The sequence below is a fragment of the Eulemur rufifrons genome, chromosome 6 (genome assembly GCF_041146395.1).
Source record: "Eulemur rufifrons isolate Redbay chromosome 6, OSU_ERuf_1, whole genome shotgun sequence".
Lineage (NCBI taxonomy): Eukaryota > Metazoa > Chordata > Mammalia > Primates > Lemuridae > Eulemur > Eulemur rufifrons.
In genome coordinates this window covers 22,871,072-22,885,477 of record NC_090988.1, presented here as the reverse complement: position 1 = coordinate 22,885,477, position 14,406 = coordinate 22,871,072, and the positions used below count along the sequence as shown (strand labels likewise).

At 36.5% G+C, this 14,406-nt stretch overlaps 1 protein-coding gene across 2 annotated transcripts in view; it reads left to right on the top strand.

Annotated features, from left to right (window-relative positions):
- Positions 1-14,406, top strand: part of SIK2 (salt inducible kinase 2) — a 126,477-nt gene that overhangs the window by 85,872 nt on the left and 26,199 nt on the right. For both annotated transcript variants that reach the window (XM_069470909.1, XM_069470908.1), the window contains exon 4: positions 5,680-5,841. In XM_069470909.1, coding sequence (XP_069327010.1) covers positions 5,680-5,841 — 162 coding nt within the window. The remainder of the gene's footprint in view (positions 1-5,679; positions 5,842-14,406) is intronic.

Sequence of the window (14,406 nt, the reverse complement as noted above, 5' to 3'; positions counted from 1 at the left end):
AGACTTTTTTGACTACATTTTGTTATATTGTTTTAACTTTGGCATTATGTTAAATATCAGGTCTCTTACATATTCGAGAAATAAAGGTAAATCAAAGAAGAGGGAGAAAAATAATTCCTAACATATTTGAAAACAAACAAATGTACCAATCCTTATGTCATGTTGGCAAGGCACCACACATAGATAGCTCTTTCAAGTAATTTTAAAGCATAGTATTTAGACCCCTCTTGAAATTACATATAAAATTTTATGTGGATAATGTAATTTCAGATAAAAAGAAATGCAAAGAAATGTTAACTTTTATACTTCATCCAGATTGTTAGTAGTAATATTAGTATAGCTATTTTGAAACTATTTCATGTATATTGTAGGATAAAACAAGCAATTTATGTTAATCTTAAAAACCAAGATCTTTTTTCATGAATTTTTTTTTTTCTTTTTAAAAATACTTATGTCCTATCTCTGTTCCTGAAAAGGCTTAGAAGCAGTGCTGACCCAGTAGTAATAAGTGCCTTGAGCACCCAGATAGCATCCCCCAGTGAAAAGAACCAAGACTTCTTGGAGAAATGACTGATTCCAGGTTTGGGGCAGGAAATATTCAAGATAAACACAGGCCATTTTTATATGCCAGAAAAAGCAAAGCTATTGAATATTTTTGTAGTCATGTTAAAATCAAAAAACAGTATAATAGGGTTTCCACTGGCCAAAGATGGGAAAATCTGAGCATCAGAAAGAATAATGGGCTAGGCACGGTGGTTCATGCCTGTAATCCCAGCACTTTTTGAGGCTAAGGCAGGAGGATCACGTGAAGCCAGAAATTTGAGACCAGCCTGGACAACATAGTGAGACCCCATCTCTACAAAATTTTAAAAAATTAGCCAGGCATGGTAGTGCTCACCTATAGTCCCAGCTACTTGAAAGCCTGAGGCAGGAGGATCACTTGAGCCCAGGACTTCAGAGTCATAGTGAGCTATGATCACACCACTGCACTCTAGTCTGGATAACAAAACAAGACTCTTTGTCTCTTGTATATAAAATTTTTTTTTAATTTTAAAAATAAAATAAATTTTTAAAAAGAATAATGATTGTACTTGATGGAAATATTGAATAGCATATAAAATCTAGGCATTTATTATGATACTTAAAAGAGTCATGAAAGAGAAAAAAGAAAGCTGAAAAATAAAACAAACATACAAATCAAAGAATTAAGCATTCATCTTTCCTAACCTGTTCAATTTGTATTTCAGAATAACTAACTCTAGTTGACAATAGAAAATTCTCTACAGAATTTTATCTAATAAATGTGGCAGGAATCAAAAAATTAGAAAAATCACAACTTTGCAACCCATCATGAAATCGTTGATTCATGTAACAACCAGCAATGAATACTAAAACTTTTAGTGCTGTGGTTCTCAAAGTGTGGCCCCTGTTCCACTATCTAAAACATCACCTGGATACTTAAAAAAATACAAATTCTCGAGCCCTTTCCAACATCAACTATATCAGAAACTCTGAGGGTAGGTCCCAGGAATCAATATGTTAAAAGCCCTCTCAGAGTTCTGGGTACATTGGAGTCTGAGAACCATGACCTTAGGAGAAAGATTAATGAAAATCTTTCACCGAAGGATCAGGCTCTCACCTGCAGAACTTGCTGGCCAATCTCAACACTCCTAAAAGAAAAACCAGATGTTATATTCTTCCTTGTAGATGCACCTATGACCTATTCTTGCCACCCCCAAAGAAGGTAAATCTGAATCTATTCAGTCCATTAAAGTTGGATTCCAGTTTATAAGAAATGTAGGACATTGAAGAATAAGTTAAACAGTATCATGAAGAAGCAAAGGCCAAATCCAGAATGTAGGATGACCAGCCCAGTTTCTTCAAGTCAGTGGCACGGGGAAAAAGGGGCAGGGGGAGAGTGAGGGAACTGTTCCAGAGTAAAAGAACTCCAAAGAAAAGCAAATGCAAAATGTTCAAATTGTTTGGATTCTGCTTCAAATAAGCCTATTAGGGAGTTTTGAATGCAGACTAGGTATTAGATGATATTAAGGAATTATTAATTATGTTAGGTGTGATAATGGTATTGCAGTGTCTAAGAAAGTGTCATTTTTATTTTATTTATTTTTTTTTTGTTGTTGAGACAGAGTCTCACTTTGTTGCCCAGGCTAGAGTGAGTGCCGTGGCGTCAGCTTAGCTCACAGCAACCTCAAACTCCTGGGCTTAAGCGATCCTACTGCCTCAGCCTCCCGAGTAGCTGGGACTACAGGCATGCGCCACTATGCCCGGCTAATTTTTTCTATATAGATTTTTAGGTGTCCATATAATGTCTTTCTATTTTTAGTAGAGACGGGGTCTCGCTCAGGCTGGTCTCGAACTCCTGACCTTGAGCAATCCACCCGCCTCGGCCTCCCAGAGTGCTAGGATTACAGGCGTGAGCCACCGCGCCCGGCCAGAAAGTGTCATTTTTAAATAGATACATACAAAAGTATTTAGGGCAAAACAAAATGATGTCAAAATTTGCTTTCTGTTACTACAGCAGAAAAAAAAGGAATGAAGGGTAAATGAAACAAATATGGTAAGATGTTGAAAACTCTTGAATGTTGGGGATTCATTATACTATTTTCTCTACTTTCATGTATATTTAAAACTTTCATAATAAAATGTTAGAAAATTTAAAAAGATATCTGCAAAATGACATATTTATTAGGACATATTTATTTCTGTGCTAACCTCTGTTGCAGTGTATTGTAATTGCCTGTCTACTTGCCTAGACCAGTATTTCTCAAACTTACCAGTATTGAGCTTAAATTGTCCAGTCTGTTGCATACCATGATTTTTGTAAAATACAATAAAAATCAATTATCAGAAAAGCAAAGTGGTGGGGGGTTGACATACAAAATACACCCTTAAACCTTAAAAGGTTTCGTTATTAAAGTCAACAAACATAAAATCACATTTCACTTCACAATCAGAACAAATGTAAACATAGGAAAAAGAAGTTTTAAAAAATGGTATCCATGCACATAAGCAATTAATACAGAGAATTTCTGTTACGCTCATAAGTTTGTTCCGTGATCGTAATTAAGTGAGGTTTTTAATGTGAAACATGAGTATGTTTTTTGTATGTTATCTTCAGGACCTCGTGCATTAAATTGAATTTGGCTTGATAACAGTGTTCCTCAGAGGGGATGATGTATAACCTAAACTGATTTTATTTGCAGCCACAGGTTTCTGGCTCAGTTACTTGTGTTACTGATTTCTCAGCAGATGTTACAGTTTTCAGGGATGCTTACACTGCAGAAATCATAAAGAATGGGGAAGATAATAGATACGCTGGAATACTTGCTGAGATTTTCACTTAAATAGTGAAAGTACCACGTCTCTATATGGTTTGTCTCTTAATGTCTGGAATTTGGATGTTGTCATTTTTCTCACTGTGTGTTACGTATTCCCTGACACATGATGACTGTGGCTTTACATGGTAATTTTAGGTTCAGATATACCATGCCTTTGTTTTTCGGACAGTACCTTTCCTGATGCCAAGTTTCAAAGTTTTTCCTCCCCCTCGCCTGTGGTAGTGCCAGTTTGGACTGATAGCTTTGAAAAACAGTAGCAATAGGCTGGTGCCGTGGCTCACACCTGTAATCCTAGCACTCTGGGAGGCTGACTTGGGAAGATCACTTGAGCTCAGGAGTTCTAGATTGCAGTGAGCTGTGATCATGCCACTGCACTCCAGCCTGGATGACAGTGTGAGACCCCTGTCTCTGGGTCAGGGGACAAGGGGGAAAGGAGGCAAAGGTACATTGTCCACTTGCCAGTTCTTAACCATAATCTTTCTGATGGCAGTTTGGACATTTTGATCAAAACTTCTACGTATTCTTAAGTGATCCTTTCCTCTCCTTCAGAGTTATGGACAGCTGATTACGCAGGCTCTGTAAAGGCAAGGAGAATATGTGATAAAGGGAAGATGTCTCAGTTTCTGATAGTAGCCCATGTAGAAGAATAGACAAAATATCTACTTATGTTTAAAGCCTATGGTATGTAGAGTATACTACTCCATACTACACATTTTTATAATACTGTTGATGGAGGAGTTTATGACGCCATCCATGATAGGACCTTAATCAGCTAAGTATGAAGTATTGTGCCTATGACATTTTGTGCATAGTGCTAAGCATTGTGGGGAGCACAGATAAGAATAATTATAGTCCCTGTCCTCAGGAAGCTTAAATGAAGATATCTTTAATTTTTCAAAACACAGCATGTTAGAGTTTGTGCTGTGCGCATGCATACACATATGTATTTATACCATGCATGCAGATAATTACATACAGTGTAAAAGCAAGGGGAAGATGTGATGAACTGACTGTCTCAGTTTCTGATACTAGCGCATGTCAGTGTATGATAAGTGACAAGGAGCTGAAAGAAAAGAGTTTATTTCCACTTGAAGCAATGAGGGACTATTTAAGGGCAAGGTGGCATTTGAGTAGTGTTTTAAAAGCATGGTTAGGCTTTCAGCAGGAGTGTAGTAAAAATGCTTGATAATAAAAAATTCAGTCAAAAGTTCTAGTCCCAGATTAACTATTCACTCACCAATTGTATGAATTAAGCCAGATTACTTAATCCCTGTGATCTTCAGCTTTCTAATCTATAAAATGGGAATTGAGTAATCGTTCTCATAGAGCATTTAAGGAAGATTAAATGAGATACTACAATATGAACATGCTTTGTGTTGTGCAAATGTTAGTAAATTTTATAGTAAATATTGAGAAGGGCATGGGCTGTAGCCATGGAATTTAAAAACCCGCAAATTAGCACTAGAGCAGAAAATGTGTGAAGATGACTGTGACTATTGATTCAACAGACAGTTCCTTAGTTAGGAAAATTACCTTAAATAAAAAAGTCTTTCAAGGTTTGTGGTGATCCCTCTCTCCCTCAAAAGATAATTTCAGAGGCCTTTTAGATCTTTAGATGAAACTTGAATGAGTTGTAATGTTTAGTTTTATTGAATTCATGTACACAGTATATGTAGAATTAATATTCAGGTAAACTGCTTTAATGAAGATTATGACATTGCACAAGATAATGTACCTTGCAAAGTGTATTTGTCTTTTAGTTTAGAGAAAATGACTGTCATGACAGTATTTGGTTTAGAGCACAAGTCTGCATGTTCTTGGGTGGATCAGAATTGTTCCTTCCAACAGAACAGGATGTGAATTATTTAAGCTACTTCCAGGTACCACCATATCTTGTGTTAAAAGTAGTGTGTATGATAATTGCCTGAAAACAGTATTTCAGAAAAGACATCGTTTGTCTGATGCAATCTCAGAGAATTCATGTTCTCTGTTTTATACAAGTTTTATTTTTAAAGTGTGGTTAGGAAAAATACTCAATATATTTTTCAACAAAAAGAGGGAGTGCTTAGGCATAAAAAAAATCATTTTGAGTTGTACTTTGAATATTGTGCGGCTTGCTGTTGTCTGGTCTTGGGCTCTCACCATTTATCTGGACTCTAGTGAAATATGATTGGAATTACTTCTCCAAAGGCAAGAACATATTATTTGAACACTAATCCTTATTCATTTAAAAAAATTTTTTTTGAAGGAAAAAATTCCTGAATACTAATAGTGGAGTTATTTTATTTTGGTGACTAATTCTAAATTTTCTCTTCTTTTGCAGACTATCTTGCTAATCATGGCCGGTTAAATGAATCTGAAGCCAGGCGAAAATTCTGGCAAATTCTGTCTGCTGTTGATTATTGTCATGGTCGGAAGATTGTGCACCGTGACCTCAAGGCTGAAAATCTCCTGCTGGATAACAACATGAATATCAAAATAGCAGGTAACTGGGACGCAGCTGGCTCTAACATGATGAGACGTGAGCCATTGCTCTCGGTCTGCAGAGACAGACCTGCAGGTGCAGATTCAGGAGCATTTCTGCCTGATAATGTCAGGCTTTCTCAAAGTGTATTTTACATGTTTCCTTAGTTCTGTGTGTAATTAAAAGTAAGGGAAATAAATTCATTATTAATAAACACTGGCAGGGCTACACCTGAGGTCTGATTCGTGTCCAGGTCCCTCAGGTGGGGTTCTGCTGGACAAGGTACATTTGCCTGCATGTGAGAGTGGTTAGAGGGAGGATGGGGCTGGAAGAGCAGTGTGGGTTGCTGGTGCTCTCCTAATTATGGCTGCTGGCTACGGTCAGAGAAAAGAACGCAGTGATGGAAGTAGAATGAGAAATATTTAAGACACAAAAGCACCTTGCCTTACTCTGATACGAGAGGGTTTTGATTGATAGTATGGAAACTAAAGGTAGAGATTATTTTGCTTGTTTTCCTCCTACCCTTTCATAATTATAAAAATGCTTATATTTTATATTCTGAGTTTGTTTATTCACATAGTCAAAATTCTCACTCCCTTAATAAATATTTATGTGTCAGATACTGTGCTATGCTAAATATGATATGTGGAAATCATTTCACAACACATATATATATCAAAATATCACATTATACCCACTGAATATATACAGTTTTGTTTTTTTTTGTCGATTATGCTTTAATAAAACTGAAAAAAAATACGGTACAATAGTTGCCATAAAAAAGTGTATGTACAGACTGTAGTAGGAACATAGGTTAGGGGACATCAGTCTACCCAAGGAGTCAGGAAAGCTTCACAGAGAAGGAATTATTTGAATTTAGGCTGAAGAGATGAGTTAGAAACTTTCCAGGAAGATAAACAGAAATAGGATGTTGCAGGCAGGGAGACAGAGATTGGAATAGTGGGAACTGTAACTCAATATTGGTTAAATAAAAATCTGTAGATATGGGGGATTGACACAGGAGGAGCAGGTGAAGACCAGAATATGAAGAGTCTTGAATGCCATGTAAAAGATTTTAGAGTTTATTCTGTAGGTCATGGGGAGTCTAGCCTATTGAAAATTTTACAGCATGGATGGGCATAAAGTGGGATTGGGATAACATGATTAGATTTGCACATTGGAAGTATGTCTCTGGCAGAAGAGTTAAGATAGATGGGAGATGTGGGTGGTATTGAAGATTAATAGGGAATCTAATGCAGTAGCCTAATTAAGAAAATGCTGTGGCTGGGCACGGTGGCTCACGCCTGTAATTCTAGCACCCTGGGAGGCCGAGGTGGGCGGATCATTTGAGCTCAGGAGTTCGAGACCCCCAGCCTGAGCAAGAGTGAGACCCCATCTCTACTAAAAATAGAAAGAAATTATATGGACAGCTAAAAATATATATAGAAAAAATTAGCCGGTCATGGTGGTACATGCCTGTAGTCCCAGCTACTTGGGAGGCTGAGGCAGGAGGATTGCTTGAGCCCAGGAGTCTGAGGTTGCTGTGAGCTAGGCTGACGCCATGGCACTCTAGCCCGGGCAACAGAGTGAGACTCTGTCTCAAAAAAAAAAAAAAAAAAGAAAATGCTAGTCTGAACTAGAGCAGCAGCAATAGAGGTTGAAGGTGTGGGAGGGAAGGAGATTTATTTTGGTTAGGGTTTTGAAGAAGATAAAGGGCACAAAGCTTAGCAGAGTTACAAGTGGTGGTGGTTTGTTCTAGGATTGTTAAAGGAGAGCTGACCGAGAAATTGTTGGTTAATTGGCTAGGTTGGGTACTCAAAAGCCTCTGATTTATTTCTGTGCCATTTCCTGTTAGGTTTTGTCTGGGGCATTTTGGGGAAACTAAATAATTTTTACTCATTTTGTTTTAAATGTCAGTGTTATATATGTTACAGGATATGTAATGGATTTTTCATTCTGTAGTCTGTGATTTTCTTCCTAATGGGATTACCTCAATAAGACAAAGTGTTTTTTAAGTTAATTTGTTATATATATATATAGCATTGGTTTGTTATTTTTGTTGTGAAAATGTGATACAGAGAATTAGAATGCTTTCATACTTTTTTAAAATATATGTTCACTTCTTCCATTTATGTTTTTTTCCCTTTATCCTCTTCTTCTGGCCCATTTGGTCTCTTTCATTTCTCTCCTTTTTGCCAACTTTCTATAATGCACTTCACTGGAATTTTCTGTCTATTCTTCCTTAAAAGCATCAGCTGCCCTAGAAGTGTTTTTTGTTGGTTTTTTTTTTTTTTCTAGAGAAAGTCCTTTTTCTTCTTTTACAAAGTCCTTAGCTCTTGTAGAAAGAAAGGGGAAACCCCTGCTTCACTTTCATAGTCCCTTATTACTAAAACAAAAAATTCACAAAAACAATAGGTCAAAGGAATTCCGGGAGTTTTCGTACGCAGAGAAAAATTAGAGGTGTGACTCATACGCTGTAGGAATTACAAAGTGCTGTCACTTAACATCTCAAAAGAAAATGTCAAAGTAAGGCACCAAAGAAATTTGCAAACAGAAAACACAGAATATTGCTTTAAGTTTTAACCAAGTTTTGCCTGGCTGTGGTGTGTCTACTAAAATTCTGGCCTAAATATGGGTGGGTCACATCAGTATTTCTAATGTCATTATGTGATAACTAGGTTTTTGTTTTGTTTGTTTTTACTGTTTTTATTTTTGTTTTTGAATATCTAAACTTCGAGGCCTTCTAATTATGTAGAAGATGGGTAAAATGTCAGATTCCTATAGTTGTTTTCTCTGGTTAAGAGATAGTCTGACAACTAACCTTTTTTTAGTTGTGGCCTTACTATTTTCAGGCACTTTGCTAGGTATTGATATCTTTTCATCTTCACGGCAACCTTGGGAGCTGCATAGCTTTTGCCAGTTTTTAGATAAGAAAGCTGAAAAGCAAAGAGATTGAATAACTTGCTAAGGTGACTCAGATAATAAGTAGCAGACGTGGAATTCAAACCTAGGTCTCGCTGACCACAATATCTGTGCTTCTTTCGCTACACCATGTTGTAGTTTCCAAGTATCATGTGTCAGTTCCTCCTCAAGGGGTGCTCACTAACTGAACTGTGGGTTCCATCCTTCTATATTTATACATTTAGTGTCCCTGCTTCCATTGCTCACAAATGGAGACACACACATGCACACACAGTATAGCTAAGCACTCAGATATTTTCTTGCCCACACTTTATCTTCTGTTATCTTCACTACCCCCAACCCCAAATTTTAGTGTTTATTAAGCATCTATCTACTCTGCTCCTGAGCTAAGTCCTGGAGATTCACATATTTCAAGACAAAAACAACAGCAACAAAAAAAGCTTAACTCTGTTCTCACCTCAAGGAGTTAATCAAGTAAAGAATCAGACCTTTATGTAAATATAACACAAAGAGTTCATTGTTTTCAAGGCCATGAGGCTAGGCGAAAGACTAACTCTGCCTGGAACAATCAGGGAAATTATTAGCTAAGATTTGATTAAGAAGGTATTTATGGTGGGATGGGGGGGAGGGGCAAGGTAGAGAGAGGGAGAGGTAGGGGTGGGGGTCGGGGTGGCTTCTCCAAGCAAGTGAATCAGTATGTGCAAAGGCAGAGAGGCCAGAGAGAACTTGGAATGTTGGGATACAGGTCTTAGCCAGTGGCATATAAATGCCAGTGAGGAATGATAGGAAAAGAGCCTAGACAGGTAGGCAGGGGCCAGGTCATGAAGGATTCCACATGCCGTGTGAAGTTTAGGTGTGTTCCAAGGTCTTTAAAGAATTTCTCCAGGATATTTCTTTTTATTCATAGATGTCATAACTTTTTGATGGCTCTGCTTTCTTTTAAGAACATCTTCTGATCTCTTTGAGAATTCTTGAATTTTAAAGAAATCTAACATGTGAGAAAGATGAGGCTCCATGAAAAGAAATTGCAAGAACTCAGAATAAAATATAAAATTGTCTCCTTAAATTATAGATTTTTCCTGTTTCTTTTACTTATGAAGATCTTTAATTGCTAAATAAGGTGAATAAATGAAGCACAAACCAAAACTAGGTTTAAATATTTAATATTTTAATATTTGTCTGTGTTATAAGACAGAAAGCAGAGTGTAAGTATCAGACATGGTTCATTTTAATAAATACAGAAACATGGCTTTGAGATCAGCTTCTAGTTTATGTTCCCCCAGTGGATCAAACCTTCAGACACTTAATGAGCCATAGATTCACCCACACCTGTGTGTGCTCGTTGCCTCAGTCATGAGACCTCCCACCTTTGTAAAATATGAGTGCTGGGACATTCACAGTAAGAAGCTGAATGCAAAACAATATTGGTTTTCAATAATTTTAGTAATTACAGTACTATTTCTCCTAGCTATTTTGTCTCTGTTTACTCAGGCATTGAGAATAAATAGATGAATAACATTTAATTTTATTCTCCAACTTTCCCAGTATGAAATGTTTGTAATAAATACTTAGATAAGGGTTAAAATGTATGAATTACTTGGAGGAAGTTTTCAGAAAATAATCACAACTCAAACAGGCAGAGTGCTGAGTTTGGTAATAGTGCTGGTGCAATTTCTGGCTATGCCACTTAGAAGCTGTGACCTTGAGCTGATGATTTAACCTCTCTAGGCCCAGGTTTCCGTATCTATTAAATAGAGATTAATCTGTTTTTCAGGGAGAGATTGTAGGGATTATTGATAATGCTAGAGACACGGTGGCAATATAGGTAAGTATTATAGGGTAATAGGTAAGAATATGGGCTCTAAAGCCAGGAAACCTGGGTTTGAATCCTGGCTCTGACACTTACTAGCTTTGTGTCCTTGGACACATTTCCTAACCTCTCTGTTCTCAGTTTCCTTATCTGTAAAGAAGAATGATAGAAGTTCATATCTCAGTGGTTATTACTAGAGTTAATATTTGGAGAGTACTTAGAACAGTGCCTGGCATATAGTACTATTTAAGTGTTTGTTAAATAAATTGTTAATTAAAGCTCCTGGCACCATGTAAACACTCAATAAAAGGTAGCATTATTTATATCCAATGTATAATTGATTGCATGTGAAAACAAAGCCTTACTAATACAAATCTTAAAGAAGCAAGGAAAATTTATCACATTCTAAATTGCCTCTGCTTGGTACAAATTAATTTTTTTTCTGAGAGGGACCTTAAATGTAATTAGTATTGTGTAATTAGCCTGATTAATCTCACCTGTGCTTCACAAGTCACTTGTCTTAGCCCAAAAGGAATGCTTCCTTTCTAATTTGATACAGTGGCCAATCATCTGTCATTGTTACTTCTAACAACTTCCCTACTTACCAGACCTTGAAACAAGGTTTCTGGATATATGATTCCAGTTTTGAGCCCTAGAACTAAAAAAGGGTGGGAGAGGCAAAGATAGGGTTTATTGGAAAAATACTTATTGAAACCCATCCATTTGTTATCCTCCTGCCACTAGCATTATATAAAATGTAAAAAGAGCTTTACATCAGCAAGTGTAATGAAAACTTTGCGGTATCCTTCAGTCCTACTTAGCACCACCAGCATATTAAGCCTGGAATATGGAAGATAACTCAAAGGGCTTAGTTTGGTTTTGCTTTTCGCCTCTTCGGCTTTTTTCCCCTTCTTCAGCTCCCTTTCCCCCTTCTGCTCATCCTCCTTCCCCCTTCCCCACTTACTTTGTTTAGACTAAGGAAGATCGTCTATTTGCTTCTTAGCTCATTGAACTCTGATTGGACAAACAGATGTGTCACACTGGTCAGCTGGATCACATTTCACCTCTGCTGTGATGGTTGTTCCCTTGCCTTCCTGTCAGAGAGAGAGAATGACTGATGTTTGGAAATGAACTATGCAACTGGCCTTTTCTTGCTGGTGGGCAACAACGTATGCATTGATGTCAGTGTCGACTGAGCCGTATTCAGTTTGTGCAATGGGTCAGCTTCATCTCTGTCACTCTTCTACCTTTCATTTGTCAGCTTTCATTTCCTCATAATTGTCTTCTTCACTCCCATTATAATGATTACAAAGGATGTGTAACTCTTCATCGAGGCTGGATAGCTGAATTCTGGTAATTTTAGAAATGAGGATAAATTTAACCCTAAAGCCATCTGCTGCTCTGTGGGAGGATTTTTTAAATTATAAATTAGACATTATAACACACTACTAGAGATTAAAAATTGCTTTGGTTGTGTTGATTCCTAGAAATCATTTATTTTTTCTTTGCTCGAACACTGGTTTTCTCTTTTTTCCCCCCCACCAACAATGAATGAGAATGTTCTTTTAATATTTCCAACAGTATAAGGATTTCATTCTTGGAATAATTTTCAGTTATATAAAGTTATAGCTATTTAACTTGCATTTCTCTGACCATTGGAAAATATTACTGTTTCTTCTTACGTTTCTGGATCTTTTTAATGTGTTCCTCTGTTATCTGTGAAGACTGGGTTTCAGTGTTTGCTTTTTTCCCTTTTGAAAAAAATGACTTAGTTTACCTAATGATTTCTCCTATTTAGTCTTTATGTCATTTAAATAAAAATCCTGGAAGTATTTAGTAATTGTAATCATTGTGCAACAGTCAACACTGACAAACCGTTTAACATCTTCTATACCTTTTTCACAGTCTCTGCTTTATTCCAGTTTCTGACTACTCAGAGAGTGGTCTAGGGACCACCAGCATGAGCATCACTTCAGAGCCTGTTAGAAATGCAAAATCTAAGGCGCTAGCCTGGACCTATGGAATAAGAATCTGCATTTTAGCAGTTTTCTTAGGTGATTTATATGCATGTTAATGTTGGATCTATTTCATTCCAACAAACAACAGAATTGTCTATATTGTGCTTGGTACCCATTAGACAGTTATCTTCAGGGTCAACTTCATTACTCTGTGCAAGACACTATTATTCCTAAAATATTGTCCCTTTGCTAAGGATGTTTGGGCACTAATAATTTATGTAATTTAGTGATAACAGTAATGATGGTTTTTGTTGTCAGGAAGGTATAGATCAGTCAGTCAACTTTCAAAATATGGAAAAGAAAACAATAGCGGTTCTAGTACTGTGTTCAGATATATACATGGTCTGTTACTGGTTAGTAGATAAGAGAGGACTCAGCTTTTGAGGACTAGTTGATTACCATGGGAATCAGTAACTGATCTATAGTTAAAGAGTTTACCCCAAATCCTGTCTTATGTACACATTACAAGCCACATAGAACCCAGGTAAGAGAATGTGAATATATTAAGAAATCTCAAAACCATTATTAGAGTAAAACCTTGGAGTACCTGCCTTAGTGTTGTGGATAGAAGCATGTATCATCTTCACATCAAAAGGACAAGATGTGTCTATTTCGCATATCATGCATTCTTAAAATAAATGTAGATTCCTAAAATAAATACAGGTGTATATTTCTGACATTTACTGTAAACATCCTAATTATTCCCATCCACTTATTAAAAATGCTGTTAACATAGCTTCTAATATTACAGAGAAGAGAAAGCCTTCACCAACTCCTGCTGGCACAGGGATAAATTAGAAAATCTCTCATCTCTATTTCTTTCCTGGGTTTTGAGCTTCCTGTAAATCCAATTTTAAGTTGGATTAAATTTCTGATTGGTGGTGTCCTTGGAACATCTATGATTATTGATTATAGTGAAGAAAAAAAAAAAAAAAAGAACACCTGGCTCAGAGTTCAATGGACATGCATTTGAGTACCGGCAAGTCACTTGCAACTGTAGGTACTTCAAGTCAATGAGCACATCTAAGGCCTGGGCTTGGTTTCTAAATACCATTCTTCAGTAAAAAGAACCAGGGCTCCTTGGAGAGGCAGTTGATTCAAGGTTGAGGCAGGGAAAATGCAAGATAAGCCTGGAACATCTGGGGCCAAAAGATAAGGAAATGCTTAAAATAAAATAAAATATTAGAAAGATGGGGTATCTTGAAAGGACACAGGAGCCAGTATGAATTATCTCCTAATGGCCAAAGCTGAAACTATTTGAGCATCAAAATAAGTAACAGTAGTATTGAATTATAACCTTAAGAATAAAATAAATATTCATGATAATATATAATATAGCACCATAATAAATAATCAAATAAATAAAGGGGGGAGAAGGTATAGCTCTTCCTTAGAGAGGAATTGTAATTAATGATGTGATGGATTTGTTAATTAGCAAGATTTAGTCATTCTGCAATATAAACATATTTATCACATTGTACCCCCTAAATATTTACTATATTAATATATACAATTATTATTTGTCAATTAAAAATAAAATTAAACTAAAATAAATGTAGAGGGAATGGGGAAAATGAAAACTCACCATTGGAGCACCACAGTGGTTGCTGCGATCAAGATCTACCAACAAATGCTAAAGCTGCTAGTGGGTGAACAAAATACATATAGAAAACAAAATACATATAGTCTCAATGAATCTTCTCTAAAATATTTATTAATTACAAAAGGAAAGATAGTGACTTGACAGTGATGAAACCCAGCAGACACCATCCTAATCAAGTGATTATGGTAAACCTCACCAGTATATTATACATAACACCATACACCCCCTTATAT